This window comes from Tachysurus vachellii, chromosome 9, assembly GCF_030014155.1.
Source record: "Tachysurus vachellii isolate PV-2020 chromosome 9, HZAU_Pvac_v1, whole genome shotgun sequence".
In the NCBI taxonomy this organism is placed as follows: domain Eukaryota; kingdom Metazoa; phylum Chordata; class Actinopteri; order Siluriformes; family Bagridae; genus Tachysurus; species Tachysurus vachellii.
In genome coordinates, this window is record NC_083468.1 from 7,710,748 (window position 1) to 7,738,678 (window position 27,931).

Genomic DNA, 27,931 nt, shown 5'->3' on the forward strand with positions numbered 1-27,931 from the left:
ACAAAAGCTCTTCCTGACAAAAGCTCATGAATGATTTACAGATCAGTGAGCTGTGAACACAAAGAGGAACAAGGAGCAAACTTTGCCTAGCTGATAATCATGGTGTAAGACACTAAATCGAAGCAACCAGAAACTGCAACAGGAAAAGCAACCACGCTCGCCACAGGAATGCTTCTATTAAATTGACACAATGAAAAAGACAAAAAAAAAAAAAAGACTAAAAGACGATCTTTTACAAGAGCTTTATACAAAAAAAAAATTTTATTACATGATATTTCTTACAAATACAAGTTTTAGAGAGCACTTATTATTTGGCCTGAAGGACGAATACAAAACAGAACACAGTAACAAATGGAGCTGGCATGGGGAAACCTGGGTTGAAATCCAGCAGCTCCACTTGATGTGGGGAGCAGACTGGAGAAGATGGCTTCCTGAATGAGTCCTGGTCACTCAAAGCCCCTTAAGTGCTTCAGTTACAGCTGTGAAATATACTGCATCTGTAAAAAAACAAAAAACAAAAAACAAAAAATTTACATTCTTAATTGAACTGAGGTCTGGGCTTGACTGACTGCACCATTCCTACATGTTCACGCTCTTGGTTTTGAACGCAAGCTTTGGCAGTGTGCTCAGAGCTCTTGTCTTTTTGGAAATTAAATCTCGAACAGCTGTTCTGTAAGGCTTGCCCTGTGTTTGGGTCAATCCATGTTGACCTCAACAGTGACCAGTTCTCCAGTCCCTGATAATCAATAGTTGCCCTACAACATGACACTACCAATATCATGTTTCAGTGTGAGGAAGGTTTGTGGATAGCTGACCAATCACACAAATTTTTGCAATTTTTTATAACTGTACAGACAAAACAAATGATAATTCTATAAATTAAACAACTGCCCAATGTCCAGCATCTAGAAACTGAAGATAACCTTGAAGAGCTTATTTTAAACTTGTATGTATTAACTGGTACTAATATGGAGATATTATTTACCAGTGATCAACATCAGCGTCATCAAATTGTCCAGCTACTGCTGATTTTGGGTCGACCTCCATTCCATCTATATTCCAACAAATACAGACAGAAATCAGGGATTATTTGTAATTTTCTGGGCTGTGGGATAGTCATGAGATCATCATCTTTTTCAATATATACTTTGTGCATTTTCAGGCAAATGGTTATATCGCTTAACTAAACGACTGTAAAATAAAAATCACAGGATTTTCCACTTACCCGATTATACAAGGTGACTGTAGCTAACACGTAAAAGAAGTCTCTCTCACCCAAAACCATTTATGTAAATATGGCTCTCAAAACACATCAGACTCTTCATCAATCATTACTTTAGAACACAGTTTCACTTAAATGTAATCCATAATCATAAATAAAACACTGGAATTGCCTATAGTTGGTGTCTGAAGGTTCAGCCATGATTATTTTGGGGCTTTTTTCCAACAATTTATTAAGACTTCATTTGAGTTTAAAAAAAACAACAAAAAAACAATTAAACTGTGGCCCATATTTACAATTAGCCGCATCACTGGGCTTTAGCTTTATACTGACACCTAGTGGTTACTTCATCAGACTATCATTTATGTAAAAAAATTCACTTCCTGATTTAGTTTACTTTCCACATCCTACTTGCAACTCAAAAACACTGGAAAACTGGAAACATTGCAGACCTTCAATCTCAGCTGATGGCTCATCAGTACGAACTCCGGCCATGTGAAACTGTTGTGTGACAGACTGAGCGAGCATCCCTTCGAGTCTTTGCAGCGTGGCCTGGCCCTCAACAGTCAAGTGTGACAAACCTTCTTCATATGTGTAGAAGGTAGGTACGTCACCCTGGCCTTGATGTGAACAGGAAAGAGAACGCATAACAGTGAGCAACATTGACTCTGCTGCTAAAAGTGTAGGACTTCAAAAACAGACTATTTACCAGTCTCCACCTCTTCCTCTTCATACTCATCCCCCTCAAACTCATCATTGTCAGAGTCTGCGTCCTCAGGGTCAGGGTGCAAAGCCTGGCAGTCACACATGGCGGAAAACATGGATTCCACTGCAACACATAACACAGCTGAGTTTGACAAACAATAACTGAAACTAAACCAATGTATACTCACAGGAAAATAAAAGTGTATAGACTGCGCCTAAAATTAAATCCTTCATGCCTCTAGCAGCACAGCATGAGTCGCTGACTATTATATGTAACTGACTCAGATATATATGTAACTGACTCAGATATATATGTAACTGACTCAGAATATACAGAACATACTCAAAACCAAAGCTAACAGAAAAAAACACAGGAAAACATCCGTCTCTTGTGCCACATCACTTGGTTTCTTTCTTGCATGATGTTAAACTTTAGTGTGCAGGGTTTTCATGTCTCAGCATGAAAAGAAAAGCCGGCTGGGGTGACTTAAGCAAATGGTGTTTTACTTTATATAGTGCTTTTGTGAAGTATGGTTTTAAAGCCTCTACATTTAAGCCAAACTGAATCAGTCAAGAGGTGCTTCATTTGCTCTGCTATAAAGCAGAGAGCTTTCTTATGCATGTTTTGTGTACGTTATTAGTGTGAACTACTGTAAAAGCATATAAAACAGAGGTTAGGGAAAGTTTCTATTTTTCAGAGAAGGAGTTTATGAAGTTTAAAACAACTCATGTAATAGTAGTATTTTATACCAAATAATACTTTATGATGCAATCTGCGGAATACATTATTAAATTATTCACTGTTGAACAATTGACACCACTTGCAAACTTTAATATCTAATCTATAGCTAATAGTAAACATAGTTTTAAACATGAATTGAAAGTACTATGCATTTAATGCATAAAGCTCAAGTTTTGTGACCACTCGCTGCACCCCAATCACACTGCATGGTTCAGTGAACAGCTTTATGAAACATGGAGCTGTGCATTAAAAAGCTCCAATTTAAAACAAAGCACAATCAAGGCACACACACACACTCACAAGCTGCTTTATCGCTTGGCACAAATCGGAGCTCTGTGATGACCTCATCTTCATCGCCTTCGTCGTCTTCACTGCCCTCTTCGCCTTCGTCATCCGGAGCTTTCTCCCGCATCTCAGCCTCGTTTTCATCTGGTAATTCAGTCATTTAGATTATAAAACTTTAAGCAAGTGAAGCCTAAATTGTTGAGCTTAATTATTACTTATCTTAGAACCATTTAAGAAACAAATCCATCCATTAACCTGACACATACATATACAATATTTATCAATCTAGATGCTAGAAGATTTCTTGTCTCATTTAAACACATTTCCAAAATGAGCCTTTATTGAAAGCGTCACAGGTTACAGACATTAATTTGCCCACCGTTCAGTTTTTTGTTAACCAGCACGTACAGATGCTCCTGTGGATAAGCACTCAGGTCTCGAGAGATGGCATGCAGGCTGATGGTGGGATAATCAAGTGAGAAACCCATTCCCGAGCCATTGAACCATGACAGGCACCTGACAAGAAAGCACATTAGTGCTGTTATTGGTTCTTTCACTACAAATATTACAACTAAGGTCAACAATCAGACACTATCTTAAATCTAATTTACACAATGTTCTCCTGCTTGGTGTGGAAGATTCGCTACTCTCATTCTGCACTGTGTAAAGTACAGTAAAGAAAGATTACAGCCCCCAGTATATCACCATATAAACCAAATATCTAAAGCATTGTACACGTGTCAAGAAACCCTACTGGCTCTTTCATAGACCTCATCCAAGGCATTTTTCCACTGCTCATGCAAAAACAAAAAGCGGCCCAAACAAAAAAATTGACATGACAATATTTTCCAACTTGTAGATCACGAGAAGCAGAAATGTCGATAAAATCATGAGAATCATCATTTCTTTCAGGTGGATGAGCGTTTTTAAGAAATTAAGATATTTGTGTAGCTTGGAAATTAAAAGTAGTGCAACTGCACCTTTTTTTTTTTTTTTTTTTTACATGAAATCAGTGTTTGTTGTTTTGTGGCACATTATACCGTGGCTTTAAAAATGCATTGGCAAAAGAACTAGGAAAAGTTCCATCATTGTCTTTATGTGTTCTTTCTCAGCCCAAGGTCTATTACGACTGTACGTAACAAAGATGTTTGAGATTTGAATAAGTTCCACAGGACTACTCCATTTAGAAAAATTAGATTGTGTAGAAAACATCACACACTGGAACACAACAATCTCTTATTCTCACAATCTGGATGCACTTGATAACTATTACATTTCCTACCATTAAATAACTAATCCTAATATCCCAATCTCTATTCTTCTAGTTTGGGGGAGTATCTGTATCACAAAGTCATGGCTATGATCACAAATCATAATAATATTTCACAAGACGTTATTTAGACCTTCATTTGTCTTGTCTTGTGTAGTAGTATAGTGTTATTTATGTCTGTTCTCTTGAGGGGTCACAAACAGCTGGAACCAAATTCCTTGTGTGTGTCGACTCATGATTCATAAATACGATTCTGATTCTGATTCAGATCTAAAGCTAAACAGGTGTCTATTAGCCTTTCTTGTTTGTTAGCAAGATTAGCTTCGTATCTTAGGTATACGAACGTTAGCTGAAATTACAGGTAAACGGTTTCATTTGAGTCAAACTACAACTTTAAAGAGTTATATAAAGCTTGAACGTTAGACGTAAACAAACCCACTCGTGTACACAAACACAACACGTTATACAGTGTAATATTGCTGCTACTTACGCTTCAGCTACATACAGCGTCCCTGTGCCGAGTCCTTTACCGTCTAAAACCGCTGTTGTCTCTATCTGCTGATGCCGAACTCCCTCAGCAGGACGAGGCAAACTTTTTAACACAACCATAATTTCACAAACTGAATAAAAACACCTCACTTGTCACGGTGTTTTCTTCCCAGAGTTAGCTAGCTAGCTAACTCGGCTAAGTGCTAAACAACAAGATGCTAAACACCTGCTAGCCTCAAATTTAGCGAACAACTGGAATGTTATTCTATCTAAAAAATAAACACTCCAGGTTTAGTTGTGTTGAATACGGTTTAGACTGATTAAAAAGGAAACAGACGGTTTGGGAAATGAACTACTTTTTGGTTTTATCACCACGATGCTGCACGTTACTTGTGTCGTTTTCACTACGCGCCACATAAACCCCTGGGCGCGTTTCAATCCACAATCTAGGGCCCTACCTAGAGGATCCCTACCTAGGGCACTTTCTGTATTGCAATCAGACACGTTAACACTTTTCAGTGGAAAATGAGCTGACAAATAATATCAGGCTGGTGGATTTTAGTCTCATTTACATATCAAAACTGTTAACATTAATTTTTTTTTTTTTTACAAAAACAGCACTAAAATAGCACAAGATATAATAAAGTTTTATCAGAGTGGAATATAAATAATACATACTAATATATATTAAACTGTCCAGTGACAAATACATCATTTTTAATTAATCTGTAAAAATGCTAAGTACACATTAACTTGTTAACATTTTTTACATTTAAAAGTATCATAATTTTCACTGTGACTTGAATACATTTTTGGCTGGATAGACTCCATTAAGACTCCATTAAGACTCCAATAAGACTCCATTAAGACTCCAATAAGACTCCAATAAGACTCCAATAAGACTCCATTAAGACTCCATTAAGACTCCAATAAGACTTCATTTAGACTCCATTAAGACTCCATTTAACACATTATGTATAACACCCCTGGTAAACAACATATACTTAAGCTACTAAACACAGGGGTTGATTTAGGATACAGCACATTGCAGGCTTTTTTTAACTGACAACAGGAGAAAAGACAACATTTCCTGTAGATATATAATATTGAGAGGATCTTCACTGCCATCTTCAGCTCTAGAAGTAATATTACAAGACAAAGGTCAGATGAACCAAACTGGATATAATAATAATAATAATAATAATAATAATAATAATAATAATAATAACAATAATGATAATAAAAACATTATGATGTTTGCTAAAGCTGTAATAAACGCAGAGGCGTTATTCCACAGAGATACGCTTATCACGTTTATTTAGGTTTTGGATTTGTTATGTACTGAGACCGAACATTAGAACAGTAAAATATGAGTAACACTCATTCCAGTTGAATAACTTTACAGCAGACAAAGGCCACATTCACCGGGACTCTAGACTTGGTTGATGTGGTGTGTACCTGGAATGATTTGGAAGTGTTGTATTTCAAATAACCAAGTAGAGCACACAGCACAAGTTGTGAATGAATTGGGGTGAGAGGGGTGTTGTGGAAGAAGAGGGCTTTGTTTAAAGTGCTTTTGAACGAGAGTCGAAACTGTGTAGTGCTGGGCTGGACCATCTGGTACAATCAAAGGTGCTTTGATAAGTGCATTCAGTCAAGAAAATTTACTTCAGCCTAGGGGCAAGTCAACAGGCACATACATTTTATACAGTATTAAAAAAAAACTCAAAGAGAACAAAAAAAAAAAAAAAAAAAATCAGCATGGACAGATTGAACTATCTTAGGTTACCTTTCCAGATGCACTATAATTTGACAAAATTTGGGGAACAATTCAAAACATACACAACTTTAAATAGACAAACATTTTCAGAAATGAGATCTAGGATAGTAATAAGACACTACTTTCATAAAGTAGCTAGATTCTGTATGTAAGTCATTTCCATAAAAGCTGCTAACTTGCTTTAACCTCTAAACTCTGTGCCCTGATATTTTGTGGCACTTTTTTTTGTATCTTTTCTGATGGCGAAACACCTCAATACATCAAAATGGTCGGGTTAAGATTCTCCTTAAACAAAGTAAATGTATTAATTAAACACAGGCTGGCATCGAGGATTGTTATTCAAGATTAACAAAACTGTTCCAAACAGATTCCCACAGAATCTCTTTCTCGTATAAAAAAAACTTTGTTGTTGTTTTGTTTTTTCTTTACAGTGGATAAAACTGAAAACATTACTAAACCACTGATTTCAAAGGTGCTAGCATACAAGCAGAAAATATACAGTGTCTACAGGCTGAAAGAAGCTTGTGTTAGACAAATAAAATATTACTGGCCTTACAAATTACAGTGCTTTACTTTCTGAGGAACAGCTATAATGTACATGGATTACCGAGACACACACATCCTGATTTTCCCTGAGTCAATAAGGACTGGATTTGATCAGTTGATCAGTGCAAACTTGATCATAAGACATCACCTCTTAGCTTTTTTTTTTTAAATATTTATTGGGCTTAAAGTAGTGCTTAAAAATTTAGTTACACAGTATAATAAGCACAGTATTTTTAACCAAAGTTATAAAAATAAAGCACTGTGCTGACATTAGCTAGCTAACTACTGTAGTTAGCTTTGATACCTGCTTACTTTGTTAGCAGTAGTTTGATATCTGACATTAGGTAGTTCCACAATTTGCTAGTAAAATGTTATGTAGACGATTTTATTAGTAATTACAAACCAGCATGTTGACTGAGGTGTTCAATCAACACAATCCCTACAAAAGAATTGACCAAAGCTACGGTTTCAAGACAATAAAAGCTGTTTAAGCTAATTTTGTAATACCTTCTTGAAGTAACAAAAACTTATTCAATATGCAATTTTAATACACATCTATGTATGTTAATAGTTAAAATAGTTATTACCAAGCTCACTAGCTATTTATGTTTAACTATTTTGATGATAATAGCTTCCATTATAGTGCTATCTTCTAGGTGTTTATGTTTACCACAGGACATCAAATTGGTTAAAACGTGATTAATTTTCAGCAGTTCTAACAGGACTGCTGGCTGGAATTCAAATCACAGGTTTATTTTCACATGCTCACTTTAATACAACACTGTTTAACCAAAGATTTAATCAGTAAGGATTCCACCATGGGAGTCTTCAGTTCATTTTGATTTCTCTGTAACATGACAAACTATTAGACAGAGAAAATATGAGGCAGGGTAGCGAATAAATTGGTCATGTATAGCTGCCAAAATGTACGTGATAACAGGGACTAACTTGTAGCACGGATGGTCCTCAACTATAAACTATAAATGGGTAAAAGTATGAACCGTTTTTTTTTGTTTTGTTTTTTTAAGAAATTAAAAATTGGCAAAGTTGAATTGGAGATTCAACTTTGGGGGGTAATAAGAGAAACTCTGCTTTACTACAGGCAGAGCAAGCTACAGGTGATGATTATTTGTCCCAGAAAAGCATGGTCTGGGAAACCCAAAATGTTTATAATGTTCATTATATAGCATACCCCTTCACAACATTTTTACAAGATAACAAACTAATCCTAGTTAGATAGCTTTCCCACAGATTTAAACTGCATTTCATTTATACAGTCTGGCTTAGTCATTGATTTGCTTAATACCAAATTCATTGATATGTGCATCAACAAAAGTTGGCTCATTCACAAATAACACATTGCTTTAGTCCACCCTGATGTATACGGTTAACTTGTAGAGATCACACGCATGAAAACTATTATGCGTTGTAGTTTTCCATGTGTCTGATTTCTGCAAGTAACCCTGATGTATCAAAGTGAACCAAAGTAATGTGTCATTTGTAAATGAGTCAGCTTTCAGTGATTCGCATGTAAGAGACATTTAGTTTGTCACTCCGGCAGTGTGTTTTATTCAAAATACTTCAATGTTAACCTCTTTTTAACAACTGAGTTGCCTTTAGTGAGATTCTTAAGACCTGTGGGTTTGACTCCCAGCTGTGTGCATGAAGAACAAGATAGGAAGCATCTGCTGTAGTTTTTAAGATGTTCTAAACGTATTCATCAGTTATAATTATGTAAATAAAATCTAAACCGTGTAGTGCAGTCTGAAGAAATGCAACAGTTTTAGCCATCAAGATCGCAAACTATCAAACTTTAAGAGTGAAAATATCAAACTCTGGATTTGAATAATGAATCATCTGGGAACTTAAAGAGTCGACTCTTATTGTTTAGTTGAGGTAAAAGATTCGGCTCACCGAAGGAAAAAATATAAATAAAAAACAACCATTATTGACGTACTATAGAATCCTTAATCTTTCCTCAAGAATAAAATCCAGACCAGATCAAGACTTTATGTTCAGTTTTCATGCTGTTTTGAAGCTTCTTGAAAATAGAAACATAAATGTGAAATATAACCTTAGTGTTTTGAGTCTATATTAGTCTACAGTCGGTATCCATACAGTTGGAATTTTTTTTAGCGTATTTCATTAACAAGGGCTTTAAATTCAGACATACCAGTCTATTGCTAATTACATGGTGGAATTAAAAGCCATGACCCAGGTGCACTAACAAGGTAGCTAACATTAGAGAAATGTCTAATGTGGCCATGTCATATGATCAAGTGCGACTAGTTGATCAAATGTAACTTTAAATTGTTGCACCTTCCACTCATAAAAATCAGGATGTGCACCGAGACCCTGCTCTACATCTGACATGTGCATGATGTATGTAACTAAAGTGTGTTCGGACATCACATAAGAATTCCTCTGGAAACTTGGATTGGTCCAGTACACTGAAAAACATTCACAAAAAAAAAAAAAAAAGAAAAGAAAAAAAAAGAAGGCAATGAGAAAATAATATATGAAATTTTGTCAGCACATCACGATAACTGTTCGCTGTCAAAAACAAAGTTAACAAAGTCTGTAGCGGCGGAGAGGTCATCCTCCTCCTCATCCTCTTCATCTTCATCTTCATCACGAGCTGAAGATCTTGGAGGAAGCAGGCCGTTGTGCTTCAACATGGAGTCCTTCGAGCCTCTAGTGTGTGCCCTCACACTCAGCTCCCTGCAGTCTGTAACTTCGCTATCCTGCTTTCCATCCATCTTTCTCAGCTGTCTTTTCTCCACCTCGTCCTCTTCTTCCTCGTCCGATTCGATGCGGTTCAGGCTTTTAAGGTGAGGCCTCTTTTCCTCATCGGACGCACCAGTGTCTCGTTCCTCGTCCGATTCTTCGTCTTCCTCGCTCGAACTTCTTGCTGGTTTTAGTTTGAGCCATTTGTGCCTCTGTTTGGAGTCTTCTCTCGTGGACTGTCTCTTTCGGCCTCTGTGTCTGCTCCTCAACTCAGAATCATCCTCTGGCTCGGAGTCTTTAGAAATGACAGACGCTGGAATGAAATGCAGGTGAATTAGTATTGTTTAATATAATACTAAAAGCTTTAAATTAATTAGGGATGGATGGATGGATGGATGAATAGATAGATCTATCTATCTATCTATCTATCTATCTATCTATCTATCTTCTTTGTTGAGTATTAGTCTTTAATTATTGCTCTGGAACAGGTGTGCAGGCATTCCTAATAAAGTGGATGGTAAATATGTTTTATTAGGCAATAAAAAAAATACAATAGTGTACAAAGAGACATTTATTGATTGAATACCAGCCAAATGACCAAGACGTTCCCTAAATTCCGAGGGATTAGAACTGGTAAATTGTAAAGGAATGATTCAATCAAAAATGATATTTATTATGATATATGTATAGTGAATGTAGGTAACAAATAAAGGGAAGTGTATAGCTACCGGTTTAACAGTAGGCAGCTTTAATGCTAAACAGATACAAATGGAAGTTCAGACAGTAAAACAGATTAGAGAGCTGACTCACTGTTGGAGCTGGAAATTCGCCGGCGGCGTGGCGCTTGGTTAGTTTTCCGTTCTGAGGCTTTATGCGACCCCTCTGACTCGGACGTCTCGCAATAGTTGATCTGGGCTTTCCGACTGCGCCGTGACCTCCTTCTACTCAGATTCACATCGCTGTCACTGACCTCACTAGAGCCCTCTGTGTCTACAGCAGGGAAAAAGAGAAAAACGCTGTAAATGTTTAACGTTTGGATTAGCTTTACAAATGGATAATAATCCAAAGTTCTGTTACTTTTTGTGTGGAGTTTCTACACATGTTCTTCAGCATGTCAGTGTAGGTTCTCTCTGGATTCTTTATTTTCTGCCTCCCAAAAGCTTTTTTACAGTAGGTATATTGTGATGTTAAATTTTCCCTTTCCTGGGACTGGTGTCCCATTCAGGGGTTAAATACACTGTGACCTGGACCCAGGATGCAGCTGATGAATAAATGAATGAATAAAAGATAATGTTTGTGGAAGCGAGTGTGTTATCAGGCACCGGTTTGAAAATAGAGGGCGGAGTCAGGAAAAGTTTGGATCCCACCCCTGTGTTAAGTTTTAAAGGAAAAAAGATTGGAGTGTGTGCGTATGTGAGATAAAATCTCTAAAAGCCAAGAATTTTTTTTTTGAAAAATGAAAGAATCAGTCTCAAGCCTGTCGTCCATCTCCCCATTTATGACCCAATAAGTATGGTGTCACAATATACTATTAATTTTTCCACTAAAATATTAATAATTACAATATAATTAATTAAATATTAACTAGAACAACAAGAAAATCCTAGCAAATAACACAAAATTCTAATGTTTGTTGATAGATGAGGCAGCTGCTTTATTTTTTTTCTAAACATTTGAATAAAATACATTTATGCTATAAAATACATGTACAGTCTCAAATAAACAAATCTAAATTGTGTTACAAGCATGAATATAAAATAACTGTATTATGATTAATGTAAAAATGAAACAGAAAACAAAGTTAAAAACACAAAATCGCACAAAAAAAAAGCCATTACGTGTTCCAAATTTTTAGAACAGAGGAACATTATTATGACTACAAACCTATCTCCTCCTCCTCTTCCTCCTCCTCCTCCTCCTCCTCCTCTGAAGAGCCTCGGTTGCGTCGAGCTGATCTGCGTGTCCTCCTCTTAGTTCTCTGTGCTTGGCCGTTTCTGGCTGTTCCCCTGGTTGGAGGCAGACGCTCTACACTGCTGGTGATGCTGCCTCTCTCACTCCCATCCCAGGATGCAGCATCAGCATCGCTGCCTCCATCGTCCCCTGACACCACAAACTCATCCTCCTCCATACTGGGCTCAAAGGAAGGGGACAGAAAGAGATAGGACAGAAAGGCTGATTACTGATGTGTTAGTGGCCAGATGTTTGTACAGTGCCTTGCAAAAGTATTCATACCCGCTGAACTTTTTGACACGTTACAACCACAAACAAAAATGTATTTTATTAGGATTTTATGTTATAGACCAACACAAAGTGGCACATAAATGTGAAGTGGAAGGAAAATGATAAATAGTGTCCAAATGTTTTTTGCAATGTTTTATTCAGCCCCACTGAGTCAATACATTGTAGAACCACCTTTCGCTGCAGTTACGTCTGCAAGTTTTTTGGGGTATGTCTCTACCAGCTCTGCACATCTAGAGAGTGAAATTTTTGCCCATTCTTCTTTGCAAAACAGCTTAAGCTCAGTCAGATTGGATGGTGAGCGTCTGTGAACAGCGATTTTCAAGTCTCGCCACAGATTCTCAATTGTATTTAGGTCTGGACTTTAACTGGGCCATTCTAACACATGAATATGCTTTGATCTAAACCACTCCATTGTAGCTCTGGCTGTATGTTTAGGTTCATTGTCTTGCTGGAAGGTAAACCTCAAGTCTTTCCAAGTTGTTTGCAGACTCTAGCAGGTTTTCCATCTAAGATTGCCCTGTATTTGGCTCCATCCATCTTCCCATCAACTCTGACCAGCTTCGCTGTCCCTGCTGAAGAAAAGCATCCCCACAACATGATGCTGCCACCACCATGTTTCACAGTGGGGATGGTGTGTTCTGGGTGATGTGCAGTGTTAGGTTTCCGCCACACATAACGTTTTGAATTTTGGCCAAAAAGTTCCATTTTGGTCTCATCTGACCAGAGCACCTTCTTCCACATGCTTGCTGTGTCCCCCACATGGCTTGTCGCAAACTGCAAACAGGATTTCTTATGGCTTTCTTTCAACAATGGCCTTCTTCTTGCCACTCTTCCATAAAGACCAGATTTGTGGAGTGCACGACTAATAGTTGTCCTGTGGACAGATTCTCCCACCTGAGCTGTGGATCTCTGCAGCTCCTCCAGAGTTACCATGGGCCTCTTGGCTGCTTCTCTGATTAATGCTCTCCTTGCATGGCCTGTCAGTTTAGGTCAGCGGTGTCCAATCTTATACACAAAGGGCCAGTGTGGGTGCAGGTTTTCACTCCAACCAAGCAGAAGCCACACCAGAGTCTACTAAGGGCTTCTGCTTGGTTGGAATGAAAACCTGCACCCACACCGGCCCTTTGTGGATAAGACTGGACACCGCTGGTTTAGGCGGATGGCCATGTCTTGGTAGGCTTACAGTTGTGCAATACTCTTTCCGTTTCAGGATGATGGATTGTACAGTGCTCCATGAGATGTTCAAGGCTTGGGATATTAATTTATAACCTAACCCTGCTTTTAACTTCTCCACAACTTTATCCCTGACCTGTCTGGTGTGTTCTTTGGTCTTCATGATGCTGTTTGTTCACTAATGTTCTCGAACACACTTCTGAGGGCTTCACAGAACATCTGTGAAGCTGCGACAATAACTCACCTGTCACTGATCTGAAACTCATCCTCGCTCTCCTCCTCATCCAGTGTACTTTCGCTGTCTAAATCGTTAAGTCTCCGGCGGCGTTTCCTCTTGCATGGAGCAGGGATTTTCACAGGCTTTCGGATCTCTTTGGCTTCCTCTTTCTCTTCCTGGTCTGTGATATCCGCCATATCCTTACCGAGACCCACATCTAAGGGAAATGACACAAAACACTTAAAACTTTTTCTGGAAAAAAAAAATGAACAAAATGACATCCTTTCATCTGCTTGTGCATACACATTCCCTCACCTCCACCATCCGAATTCTGGACATCTTCCTCTATTGCTTCATCGATGGCTTCATCAAAGTCGTCAAACCTGGTAAATAGTTGAATTAATAAGTTAATAAACCGAATGTGTTTACAAGACAAGCGATCGTCAGGTCTGAGTTGAATGGCATCACAACAAAACTCACCTGTAACTAATGGACTTTCTCTTTCGTGTGGATCTCCTCTCCAGGTTCTTACACTTCTTTGCACCTTTTTTTTTCTCTTGTTTTTCATCCTCTGCATCAGCATCCTGTGGGGAAGTGGAAGAAATGGATTATGAATCTGCTTGGTCAAACGACTGCCCAATTTATTGCTATGAGTCAAAAAATATTCTCAGCAAATATGTCTGAAGTTACATTTGAACAGATAGTTTTCCTTTATTTTTGAAGGAGCTTCCACTTCTGTCAACTAAGGACATGAGTCTGAGGGCAAATGGGCACAGATTCACTCAAACTGGACAGCTGAAAATTCTTTAAAATTCAAGTCAAGTCAAGAAACTTTCATTGTCATTTCAACCATATATATCTGACACAGTACATAGGAGAAGTCGTGGCCTAATGGTTAGAGAGTTTGACTCCTAACCCTAAGGTTGTGGGTTCAAGTCTCAGGCTGGCAATACCATGACTGAGGTGCCCTTGAGCAAGGCACCGAACCCCCAACTGCTCCCCGGGCGCCGCAGCATAAATGGCTGCCCACTGCTCCGGGTGTGTGTTCACGGTGTGTATGTGTGTTCACTGCTGTGTGTGTGCACTTTGGATGGGTTAAATGCAGAGAACGAATTCTGAGTATGGATCACCATACTTAGCCGTATGTCACGTCACTTGAAGAAATGAGACAACATTTCTCCAGGACCCTGGTGCTACATAGAACAAAAACAGAGCTACATAGAACAGCACAGAGCTAAGGACTGAAAGTAAGTTAATTTGTGCAACCTGGTGCAAACAGTGCAAGACAAAAGACAGTGCAAATAAATGATACAAAACACTACAAGACAATACACAAAAGCAGCGCCGACCAGAATACATACTTTATATTCTACAGTACATGTGCAAAAATACAGGAACGAACCCTTAATGTAATAACAGCAGTAATATAAAGTATTGTAATGAATTGTGCAAAACGGCCTGTGCAAAGAGCAAAAACTGTGCAAAGCAGTATGTAAACAGTTTGATAGACTAATTGTCCGGTACGGGGAAATCCGTGAAGATGAGGGACTCAGATTCCTGAAAGGAGTGGAACCAAATGTGGTCTTCTTCTGTTGTAGCTAACGCAACTAACACAATTAACACAAATTGTCAGGACTCAGCCCGGACATTGACCACGTGCTTTTGTTTATGTTTTGTGTCACGTGTCTGTCCCACCCTTGTCTCTTCCTCCCCGCTTCTGCACGCCTGTTCCTCATGTCTAATTGTCATCTATTTAGCCGTGCGAATCCTTGTCGTCTAATGTTGTCTCTTGTTGCGTCCTGTGTCATGTCTTAGTTCCTGGTTTGTGTTTTTTATTTAATAAATCCTGTTTTCTTTTACGCTATCCTGCATTTGGGTCTGTTTTATCCCTGCATCACTGCCACAAATTCAAAGTTGTGTGTGCGCTGAGATGCTCTTCAGCTTACCGCGGCTGTAAAGAATGATTACTTATGTATCTTAAACCATTCTGGCAGTTTTCCTCTGCCCTTTCCCTTCAACAAGGTGTTTCTACCAACTGAAATGTTGCTCACTCAAGTGTTATTCATTTTTTTCACCATTCTCTGTAAACTCTATAGACTGTTGTGTGTGAAAATCACTGGAGATCAGCACTGTTTGAAATTTGTAAACCAGCACTAATGGTACGAATAACCGTGCCATGACCAAGTCACAGAGAAACTCGTACACCACAACCTCATGGTGTACGAGTTTCTCCAGTCCTGATGTTGGATTAGAATATTACCTGAAGCTCTTGTACTTGTTTCTGTATATAATTTTTTATTAATCGCACTGCTGCCACCTGACTGGCTAATAAGATAGCTGCATAAATAAACAAGTGTAAATGTGTTCCTAATAAAGTGGACGGTGAGTGTATATATTCCAAGCGAAACTACACACTGTCATATAACTGCTTAACCGCAAATCCCTGTATCCTGAAGACTTAGGCACGGTCCAGACTTCTGTTATAAATATTAAATAAACATCTACGCTTATATCCACGTGTATGATTATATGTTTATCTTTGCTAAAAAAAAAACAAAAAAAAACATTTATTTATTAGTCATAAAGTCTCTATGACATAATGGTTACCATGGAAACAATAACAAAGACATTATTATAAACCTGTAAACTGCAGCTAGCATTACTGTACATGTAGCTTAGCACTACTGAGGTGCTGTTGTAGAATATCAACAAAAAAAATCAACAGCTCATTCACAGTGTGTTTCATGAATGAGATGAAATGTACTTACTGGATTGGGTATGATGTTCTCCACGCTGATTCCCACATAAACCAAGCGCTCACGCCTACAAATACAAAATCATGGGAGAAAACATGCAGGTCTGAATTAGTATACACGGCCAAAATGCTTAAACAGGCGTGTGTGTGTTTGTATGTGTGTGTGTGTGTTGCGTGGGCTGCATCTGCACCTCCTCTCGGCTCGTTCCCGTTTCTTCAGGGCCGTGTCCAGGTTCTGCAGCTGTTCCTCCAGCCTCTCACACAGCAACTTCTAAAAAAAACCAAATCGCACAGCTCTCTACAGGCTTGCTCATACTGTACAATTACAACAAAGTGAGTATTATGTCTTGCATGTACATCCAGTAATAGCTCTGTGTGTAGTGAATAAACAGTTTAGAAAGGTCTTCATGCATGCAACTTTCTTTAAAAGTGTGTATCAATTTATTTATTAACCTTCATGCCTAAGCTTCAGGAGAAGGAAAAAATGTGCTTCCTTGTACACATGTAAAGCCAGGCATCTTTTTTAACTGTTGCTCACAGGGCAGCGTTACAAGCCTTATCTACCTTCTTCCGCATACATGAGCTCACAAACAAAGACGACTGGCCAAAATCACCACTCTGACTGATGAGAGAGAAAGAGAGAAAGTACGCCATTCCTTCCGTCAATTCTGCCCTCTTAACTCTTATAAGCTTGGCCAATGTCAGGATTCTCTCTAGGCCCTAGTCATTTTTACCTCATGACTGTCTGAACCACATGAAAAACAAGCTGAATTTGATAAAAGACCATAGAATATTATTTATACATAAACGGTGGAGCGCAAAGGTTTGCATCTTTTATAATATATGGGGGAAAAAAGAAAATGAACCTGTATTTAATGGGGAAAAAAACAAGACAACTACTAAAAACATAAAGGATTAGCACCAGAAAGCATCAGAAAACTAGTCTAGTGGACAAAAATAGTCTCCAAACCTAATCTGATGAAGGCAGTGTATGATGTATGAAGAAGAAACCTGGATTGGACCGAGGTTCTAGCAGATAAAAGGCTGAGTCTTTAAGTTATTATTAAATATTTCTAGCACAAAGAGACACCAAAGCTGATTCAGGATTTTGTTTTTTAGATCTTAACATTTAGATCTTAACATTTAAACACTAATTTCTTCCCCCAACATGTGATAATGAAAGGACAGCTGTTAAACTTAACACACTGAATGTCTCGTGTCTTTGTGGTGTCCTCGGGCATGCAAAAAGGATACACTAATGTAAGTATACACAGTGAGTGTAAAAATATAGAATCACCTCCCTTCAAAATAATCATCTTCTTTGCAACATGAAATAAAGAAGGAAACGTTTTCTAGCTGTATTTTATCAGTGACATCCACTATAACGACCAAGGGGAAATTTTTTTTGTCTATGCACTGAAACCTTTGTTACTGCCCAGCGACGTCATCAGCAGACATTACAAATGACACATTTTTAATGAACGTAAATTCTGAGCTAAAATATGAAATCTTGTTGACGGCACCTTTAACCCAAATCATATAAATTATTTAGAGTAAGCTACCCAGTGAGCCAACAGGCGCAAAAATAAACGTATGTGGCCATACTGCGTCTGAAATGTCCCCTAAATTCTTATTTATAAAGCCTGGTCATGCTTGACAAAGTCATGCTCACAATCATGCTGTTAAACTGATGATGGAACTTAGACTTTGTGTGACTACTAACATGCTGACATGGAGGGCAGAACCACTCTCCATCAGGAATGATCATCAGAGGAGGTCGCAGGCAGGCCGTGTGGTAGCCGCTGTCGCACCGGTCGCAGAGCAAAATCTGGGAGAATAAAAAAAAAATAGATATTGACATTAGATGATTATATAGAATCAGGGTGTTCAATGGACAAGATGTTGATGCCACTATTTAATACACTTTTCTAATATCACGGTCACAATTCAAGCCAATAGTAAGTGTCCCACATGATACACAAGGACCTGGTGTATCAGGGGTCGGCAACCCGTGGCTCCGGAGCCGCAAGTGGCTCTTTCATCCCTCTGCTGCGGCTCCCTGTAGATTTGGAAAATAAATATTTAATTTAAATTTATTTTATTTTATTTAGTTAGTTTTTTTAAAAAAATGTAATTCTAAATTAATAATAATAATTATATTATTTATGATGTTTTATTGATGTTTATTGTAAATATTATAATAATTATGATGCTCTTGTAACATTAAAATAAACCGTGTTTAATTTGTTTGTCGCTCAAAATATGCGCCATAACTGCCGACTTGCGAAATCCGACACACAGAAGCAGAAGCAGTTTTGCTTTGCTGCAGCCGGCAAGTTAAAATTTTGATGTCATGAATACAAAGAGGACTCAATTAGACATTGAACATTTTATTTGAAAGTAACCTTCAACTCGGCATCTTTTTTGTTAAGATTAGGATTTTGTTAAGTTTAAACTGTTCAAAATATTTTTGTTTGCCTGCAGAAATAAAATTGTTTACTCTGTAGCAGTTCATTGATTTCATAAATGCAACACACTACAGTTTTTTCTACACTTTCCATAAAGGTAAAAAACGATATATGCAGTGTTATCTTCATTTTAGATGTCAAAAGGATTTTGTGGCTCCCTGTGTTTTTTTCTGTGGGAAACGGGTCCAAGTGGCTCTTTGAGTGTTTAAGGTTGCCGACCCCTAAGGCTGCACTATGCATACACTATGTCTTTTACCATATAGTGTATGAGTGTTACAAGGGTAATGGCATCTCTACCAGAATGTGTAGAATAATGCATAAGTAAGTGATTTGGGACACAAGTTCTATCACCATCAGTCTAATTTCAGTCTAAGGGCTTCTCTCCCTTTTAAAATTTCAAAATCCCTGGTAGTCCTTCGGGCGGTCACAAGAGTTTGGTAGCCCTAAATGAATTCAAGTACCCTGAATAAAAAAAACTTTTTAAATGTAGAATATTGTAAAGGAGATAAAACATCAATCAAAAACTATTTTAGTATTTTTCTCCACTGCGAATACAATCGCTATCCCATGTTTAAGCTTGCTGCGTGAGATTTCACTTATCACATGAGGATAGAAATAACTGACAGGACGACGTCGGGGGAATTGTGTGCAACAGATCCAGAGCATCTTGTAAAATCAGCACGGTCGCTCCTTATACACGGTTTGGACAACTGCAAATTGAAAGTTAAAGTAAAAAGTGTGCAGTCATACACAGGCTGAAAAGATACCATTCTAGACATGGACACAATCATACCAGAAAGGCGCCAGGTGCTCCTCAGTCAGTCGCTAGTGTATAACATGGGAGGCTTAAACACATAAAGAGGATCGCAGTGCAGCGCTGCGCCATGTCTAGAACAACTTCACAGGTATCGCACACTGCATATGTCGTGTTCAGTTCAGCAGTCCGAAACAGTTCAATCTAATTACCAAACATGCAAACATTAACCTAAAAAATGAATAAAGCGTCGTCAATGAGTTGGAAAAAAGAAAAAGAGCAAACTAAAAAAGAAAGCGTCATCTGTATTATTATAGCTCTCATACGAAACATTTAAGACTTCATTCCATCCACAGAAAGAGAAATGTTTTACTAGGGAGAAGTTATTATGCATGCATGTTATTATGTACGTTAATTACATTACTATGTATAATCGCAAATTTTAAAGACGTGGAGATGCACTTCGCGTACGGTGTCCTCCGCAATAAACTACCCCACTGCGTCACTGAGAACCTGCAGCAGTGGCAGGGATGATTTTTAATGTTGTGTCCTGCCACTGCAAAATGAATGTACAGAAGCACTGTCCCTATGAGATAGCCCTACGGGCACGACGGAGGTACGCTTTGGTAGCCTGGCTGGAAAACACAATATCCACGGGACATCGGGCTGGCAATTTTGCGAACCCTGTGATCGATAATATAAAAACAAGGTGATGAAAGGATCTTTATGGCGTCATGTGGAGAACACAACACGTGTTATACATGGAGAACATCCATCCATCCATCCATCCATCCATCCAACCAACAATCCATCCATCCATCCATTCATTCACCAATCCATCAATCCCTCCACCCATCCATTCAACAATCCATTTATCCATCCATCCATCCATCCATCCATCCATTCATTCCATGCACCACTTATCCTACTAGGTCATGAAGTCTGAAGCCTATACAAGGAAACTCATGTCACAAGGCAGAGGTCACCCCAGACAGGATACCAGACTATCACAGGACACAATTGCACACACACACACACACACCTATTCACACACTATGGACAATTTAGAGATGTCAATTAGCCTACATGGGAGCACGGAGGCTTAGTGGTTAGCACGTTCGCCTCACACCTCCAGGGTTGGGGGTTCAATTCCCGCCTCCACCTTGTGTGTGTGGCGTTTGCATGTTCTCCCCGTGCCTCGGGGGTTTCCTCCGGGTACTCCGGTTTCGTCCCCCGGTCCAAAGACATGCATGGTAGGTTGATTGGCATCTCTGGAAAATTGTCTGTAGTGTGTGTGTGTGTGAGTGAATGAGAGTGTGTGTGTGTGTGTGCCCTACGATGGGTCGGCACTCCGTCCAGGGTGTATCCTGCCTTGATGCCCGATGACGCCTGAGATAGGCACAGGCTCCCCGTGACCCGAGGTAGTTCGGATAAGCGGTAGAAAATGAATGAACGAATGAATTAGCCTAATTGCTTTTTGGACTGGAGGAGGAAACCAAGGTATCCAGAGTAAATCCCAAAATCACAGGAAGAGCGTGCAGACTCCATACACACACACATGGAGGAGGCGATGTGTTAAAAAATGTATCTGCCACACTGTTAACTTACAAATGAATACTATTTTTTTTTGTTCTCGAACTTGCTGTGAATTTCCTTAAAGACTTAATATGACACTAATGATTAGTTCTGTAAATGTGTTCAAGAGGAATGAAATGGATGTGTGGCCCACCAGTTCAGGATGGTTGATGAGGCCGCAGTGTTTACAGGCATCTTCAGGTGGAGCTTCTTCTGAGTGCTGTGAATCCAACTCACTCTTCTCATCTCTCTCAGATTTGCTCTCACACGCTGCGTCACCTCCTGGAATGGCTACGATTTTGCGAATTTTTGAAGGTTTCGACCAGCGAGGCCGTCTGTGTCTACGTTTCCCCTGAAATGTGCACGAGACAGATTTAAATTCTGTAAACATTTAGCATGTATCAGCCCTAAGGAATATTCTGGATCGGCATTTGATTAGCTCATTACCTTAATGGATTTGATTTGTCCATCTGAATTGATTTTCTTGTGCAGGTCTGTCTTGTGAAGCGCTCGCTCCTCTTCCTGCTCCACGTGCTCTTCTGCTTCCCGTGCAGCAGAGGGCACCGTATGTTTCCGCTCCTGTATCTCTGCCAGCTTGGGACTGGGCTTGCAGATTCTGGCCGACCTGCGGAGCTCTGGAGTTCGCCTGTGGAGCGGGATCTTGATCTTGAGACGAATGCCTTCTTTCTGAAGCTCTGAGGACACTTCCTCGTCTTCGAGTTTATTCCAATCCTCCCCGCTCTGCAACTTGAGCTTCGCTTTATCGGACCGTCTTTTTTTGGAACTTTTAAATCCTTTGCTGTTGTTTTCGTCTGCGGCTTGGACGCCGGTGAGGTCACCTGTCCCTCCATCAGGGATCTTTGTCGCTTTAGCCTTTCTGCTTCCAGCCAGCTCTTCCGTACTACACGCCTCTTCTAGCTTTGCTACCATTTCCTGCTCAGTCCTAGACCTAATAACCGACTTCCCGTCACTACACTCTATAGGATTTTCTCCGTCTGTGGGTAAAGCTAACAACAATGCAGCTCGCCCTTTAGCATCTGCTCCGAGAGCCTTTACTTTGGCGTCACTCTCTGCGTGCTCAACTCTAAGTGTCATCTCTTCGCTCATGCTCAGATGATGAGTGGCCGGGGAAATACTTGGCTTTCTAACTAACACTGACTGCCGTATGCTCTCGGCATGTGCCGCCTCAGTCTTAAAGCTCTTCATGTCACGATCTTCGTGCAGTCCGTTTCTAGGCTTTGTGGAATTTCCTAAACCATCAGGCAAAGGAACAGTCTGCTTTCTCTCAATCGGACCCATTATCACTCCGAAACCTACATACTGTTCTCTTTTATTCGGAGCTAGAGCCCTGTCCTGGGCAGATTCAGTGCTTTCCTTTGCCTGTGAATTTTCTCCAAGAATTGGAGATGCTGCAATTTTTTTTTCTCCAGTATGCTCCAATGCTGCTGGGTTGCGTACAATTATCCCACCCACAGAAACACTGCCATTGCTGTTGTTGTTATTGTTTACGTGGCTGTAATGACTGTTGTCGTAGCCTTCACTTCTTTTCAGCTCCCTCTTTTTCAGTGGTATCTTAGCCTGCTGGTCACTTTTCATGGCTCTCTCGAAATCTTCTGGCGTTTTCTCTTTTTTGTCCTTACAGGAATCTGTCTTTTCTGGAAGCTCTTGTTTGATGGAACCGGGTGCCATGACGACCGAAATGGCGTTCCAGTGTCGAGGTGTATCTCTCGACTCGTCCTTGATGAGGCTCTTAATTGTGCTCACTCTGTTGTCTATAACAGGAGTCTGGTCCAATTTTGGTGTTTCGGTGCCAAGCGCTTTCAGCTCCAGCTCTTCCTTTCGCTCTTGTTCCAGTTTAAGTGGTCCGACAGAACCTTTTCTTTTCATTTCACACACGATCTGACTTTCTTCTTTGAGAGATCGGTCCGAATTTACATTTACACTATAAGTAATTGGCTTGCTTTCTTCCTCTGAGGCACACTCCACTTTATCCGCCTTGTTCATTGCTTTAAGTTCACCTTAGGGGGGAAATATGTACAACACATTCAGATTCAAGTCACACCTAGACACAGAGAGCAATAAACAGATAATGAAGTGATTTATGACAAGACCAGCATAAACACAACAGGATCATAATTATTCAGTAAGTACAGGAGGACTGTGTTTTATTACCTCCACAGGGTTTCTCATCTCCTGGGATGCCAGAAGTACCATCGTGTCGGTCCTCGTCCGTCATGGCTGGTTCCACCTTAGTTTTAAGGAGCTCCAAAACGTCTGCCAGCTCGTTCCTATTCCTGGTAAGATAAATAATATTGCTTTGCTAATGCACAGCTTTTAATAAGTGTTCAGAAGAGAAAGTGAACTCAAGGCCATCAAGGCTTACTGTCATGTTGGATGGAGCCAAATACAAATTTATCCTTACTTCAGATTTGGCTAATGAAGCAAGAAATATCTGGAGATAAAAATGTTGGTAAAAATGTCCTTTAAGTCAGACAAAATACATGACAGGTTGTGCAGGTGGTGTGATCTGTTAGCGTTAAGTTGCTATCATCCATCTATCCATTTTCTCCTCTGTTTTCCAACACAGGGTCATGGGGAACCTGAAGTCTATCTCAGTGGACTCACATACCCATTCACACAAGATCATTTAGAGATGCCAGTCAGCCAACAAAAGAAGCCTTTGGACTGGGGAGGAAGCCAGAATAGATGATGGAAACCCCCTAAGCACAGGGAGACAATGCCAAGACAATGCCAAGTCCACACACACCCCCACACCCACACAAAGGGCTATGCGGGAATCAAACCTCAAACCAGAGAGGTGCGAGGCAAACATACGCTTAAATCCTGAGGAACCATGGCCCACCCCCAAGCTGTTACCATAGAAGCCACAAAGCATTAATATAATTCATTATTAACGTGTATAAACGTGTGTATAAACGTGTGATTTGCCTTAGAGCCTAACACACTGAGCTATTCTGTAATAGAAAACTAATCTACACTTTCTGCCGGACATCAGATACCAGATCTCGTCAGCGTCATGGCACATATCTTACTTATTTTTACAATAATTTTCAAAACAGCAGATTCAAATTTGAGCTGGAAATATATTCCGCACAGCTTCCAGTTTTCTATTACAATTCCGCCTCAAGGCGAAATCAAAAGACAAAAGGATACCAATAGCGGCTGATTTTTATTACTTGCTAACTGCAGGTTTATAGAATGTGTTTCACAACAAAATATTAGCTTCGAATTTATTCCGTCTTAGCTACATCTGATCGTAACAGCTGCAGAAGTTTCGTTTTACAAATGTATTGTAAGGAACTTAATGATGTTCTTAAAAATGGGAAAATTTCATATTTCCTTACGGTACACAACTGGAGATTTTATAGAATTTGTGACCCTTGGAACCCTCTACTGCTCCCTGCGTGAAGTAAATGGACACCTTCCCAGAAACCAGACTCAACAGTGAACCTATCCTCATCTGTGTGGTGACAAAAAACTGTCTGGAAAATATTATTAAATCTTCGTTGGTAGCTTCTTGTTGTCTTCCAGACTGTTGCTCCATCACTGCTTACCTGACAATACACCTCCATGATGACCCATCCAGATCGTCCTGCTCCTCAACGTAGAGCCGAATGTTCTGGTCTTGGTCCAGTTGGAACCAGTACAGGAGCCCTTCATTATCTCTGCCGATCGGCTGCAGGCGCATCTTCTCTGGGTCTTCCTCGTTCACTGCCATCTTAAACTTGAGGTTGTCATCAAACTGGCTTTCACACAAATACTGTAAGACAGCCAAGCAATCAAAGACATGTAATGTAGCGCACTATGTTTGGGCTGTTACTATTAATATGTATTGTATAATACTGGTGTGCATGTAGTAAGGGACAGTGGTGCTGCAGGACAGCCCTGGTTCGAGTGCAGATTAGCACCTATGTTGATTTCATGTTGATGTCCTCTAGTTTCCTCCCAGCTCCCAAAATCATGCTGGTTAGTGAGCTGGTGGTGATAAATTATGTCATGGACTGACATCTCACCCAGAGTTCATTCCTGCCTAGTGTCCAGTATTCCAGGGATTGGTCTTGACCAGGATGAAGCGATTACTGAACACGGATATCATTCATAAGTAATTAAACAATACTAAAGTACTAAGTACATCACTGTATTCATTCGTTCGATCACCTGCAGCAATCACTTTATTCAGGTCAGAGCCTACCATGAGAACACTGGATGTGAATCGGGCTATATACCGTGTGCGCACACAGACACATACATACACACCCACACCCAAACACCCACAAATTCACATTCAAACACACACTCACACACGCAATTTAGACTAGCCAACCCAGTTGTTTTTTGGAGGTCGGAGGAAATCGGAGAACCCGGATGAAACCTACACTGACACAGGAACAACACATCTCCATTCAGACTGTAACCCAAGCTCAGGATCGAACCAGGGACTCAGGAGATGTGAGGATGTAACACAATCCACAGCACCACTATGCTATACAGCAACTGTATATATAATTCTGATTATGACCATATAAATCAGGACATAATCGTCTTGCATTATTAAGGTAAACGAACACTCTCAAAGTTCTACAAAGGTTCGTAAAACTTTGTTTTTATGATGAAAATATGTTATAAAAACTGTTCAAAGTTTCAAATCAGCACCTTAAGGATGTCGGCCTTGCACTCCGTGGACATTTCCGGGTATCCTTTCCTCTCCAGCTCCCATGCCCACGTACTGTTGAACTCCTGACACGCCTACATCAAAAAAATTACATGAAATAAAAATCATAAAATCTGACAGATAACAGGATCTAGACCAATAAAATCACTAGACAAAAGAATATAAAATTTAAGGATTTTAACACCAGGTAAACATAGTACTAAAGTGCGAAATGTTTCATTTACCTTAACAAGATACTTCTCCCATCTGTCTGATGTCACTGACTTGCCAAGTTTGCGAAGTAACTTGACATGGAGCTCAACAAGAGGCTGTGGAACTACAAAGGGGCAAAAAGATAACCAATAAACCAAAAACACAATAATCATTGAAAGCAAAGGTTTTTGTACTCTTCAGACAAAGACGTGCGGTTCTATTAACATAATTTCAAATACATATAGATTTTACTTAGAGTAAGTAGACCTGAATCTGCATTTTCTGCATAGTTCAGATAGAAAGCCAACTGTATTGTCTATTAGGTAGACATTTGCCGGATGTAGTATTTCTGCACGGAAACACGTCATTTGTTGACATGCAGAATAAAACCATCAGAAATATGTCTATTTGATCAAATCGTGTCCGCGTGTCTTATGCAACTCATCAGATCAGTTAACATTTCTGATTTTGTAAATCTGTTTGGTTTAGCCTGTTTTTGCTATTGTGCATAATTACAGACGATATTTATTACCCAGGGCATCTCTGACCTATTGGTTACTTCATGATTCATGTATAAAATGTGCTTTAATACAAGGTTACTAACATTTATTATCTTATTAACCATCTGATCTACATGTTACATGAGATATAGTGTTGTAAAAATGTTATTAACCACTGTTTTAAGCACTGTCGTTTAAGCCTACACAAATAATAGTACATGACGATATTTGTGCAAAAATACATATAAATATGTGGAAAGGAAGTTAGGCTCAGAAGTTGTACGCATGCGCAGAAGAGACCTGTTTCGTCTCAATGTTGCTAGCTAAAACTGGATGTAAACATGAGTCCATTTATAATTATCTACACTCGATAAATCCTTAAACTGTGTTATGTTTATCATGTTGTTGGAAAAACAACAGCCAGTGAATGTCAGTGTAAATACTGAAAAAAATATTTGGTCCAGACTCGGATGTAGAGTTAAAAACAGGAAAGATAACACAAATAATCCACCTGACAGCTAGCTAGCGGGAATAAGATGCTAGTTAATGACCACAAACGATAAAGAATCAATTTTGGGGGGGCGGGGAGGGGGGGGGGCGTGATTATAATTCGTATTTACACACAAAAAATAATGGCCTTGTTGTATCTGGTTATAACGGTAGATTAAAATCTACAAAACTAGCATGTTAGCCAAGAGCTGTGTTTCTCAGTCCTTTAGCTAGTTACACTGCTTTTCTACACGAATACACCTGATCTCAGGTCTTTAATAAGTGTTTACAGTGTGTCGAAGAGCTGGGGAGAGAAAAAAAAAAAGAAAGGAAAAGATCAGATGTGTTGTTAGACACTGAACCAGACCACAGCACCATGAGGATGATGATGATGATGATGGAGAGACTCTCTCTCTCTCTTTCTCTCTTATTCTTTCTCTCTCTTACTCTCTCTGTCTCTTTCTCTCTTTTTCTCTCTTTCTCTCTCTCTCTCTCTCTCTCTCTCTCTCTCTCTCTATATATATATATATATATATATATATATATATATATATATATATATATATATACTCATCATCTTCACAGTAAAATGTCCTTTTTTTTCTCCCTCACCTGATGATGTATCCTGTAAGTATCCCTCCATCTGGGGGAAAGTCATTTCTGGGAGGTCCAGAGCAGCACCGTATCGCTCTATAAACGAGCAGACGACGGCAAAGCTGGGACTGAGACCCGGAGGAAGACCCGCTGGAGCTCCCGGAGCAGCCATTTTCCTACCCGGGTTACAGTATAGAGTGAGATTAAAGCCAGGGAGGACCGAGGGCCTGCCCACAAGTCACCGCTACGGGAGAAGCGTCATCACCAGGTCGCGTTGTGGATCATTACAACTTCCACTAAATGCGTCATGCGTAAACCGATTTGGTGGTAAAGTGTTGTGGCTACAATCTAATAACACTAATAATAATAATAATCCAGCACCAGCGCAGACAGCAGCAGTAAATAAAACAGTTGATTAAAAAAAAACACCACAGAAAATCCCTTTGTTTTTCTGCGTTTGATCGTTTAACTGTATTAATGATGATGATGATAAATTAGTCTTATGAACCCGTGC

General features: G+C 39.5%; 2 protein-coding genes across 3 annotated transcripts; both read right to left on the minus strand.

Moving 5' to 3' along the window:
* Positions 1 to 227: 227 nt before the first annotated feature.
* Positions 228 to 5,148, minus strand: clns1a (chloride channel, nucleotide-sensitive, 1A). Of its 2 annotated transcripts, XM_060877562.1 has the most exons (7): positions 4,715 to 5,147; positions 3,334 to 3,470; positions 2,970 to 3,098; positions 1,932 to 2,051; positions 1,675 to 1,842; positions 986 to 1,052; positions 228 to 497 (listed from the first exon to the last, which is right to left on the minus strand). In XM_060877562.1, coding segments are annotated over exons 1-7 (741 nt in total). In that variant the 5' UTR covers positions 4,834 to 5,147; the 3' UTR covers positions 228 to 496. The 2 variants fall into 2 exon arrangements, with proteins under 2 accessions (XP_060733545.1, XP_060733544.1); XM_060877561.1 differs by lacking the exon at positions 228 to 497 and having other exon boundaries at positions 982 to 1,052; positions 4,715 to 5,148.
* Positions 5,149 to 5,999: 851 nt separating this feature from the next.
* On the minus strand, positions 6,000 to 27,885 carry rsf1a (remodeling and spacing factor 1a). The gene is made up of 16 exons (XM_060877564.1): positions 27,436 to 27,885; positions 25,867 to 25,958; positions 25,624 to 25,716; positions 24,525 to 24,730; positions 23,122 to 23,243; positions 21,397 to 22,967; positions 21,104 to 21,301; positions 17,876 to 17,980; positions 16,344 to 16,423; positions 16,166 to 16,220; positions 13,878 to 13,981; positions 13,713 to 13,780; positions 13,425 to 13,614; positions 11,651 to 11,895; positions 10,577 to 10,756; positions 6,000 to 10,079 (listed from the first exon to the last, which is right to left on the minus strand). Exons 1-16 carry the CDS (start codon positions 27,587 to 27,589, stop codon positions 9,577 to 9,579), a joined length of 3,966 nt encoding a protein of 1,321 aa, XP_060733547.1. The 5' UTR covers positions 27,590 to 27,885; the 3' UTR covers positions 6,000 to 9,576.
* Between the last annotated feature and the right edge of the window lie 46 nt (positions 27,886 to 27,931).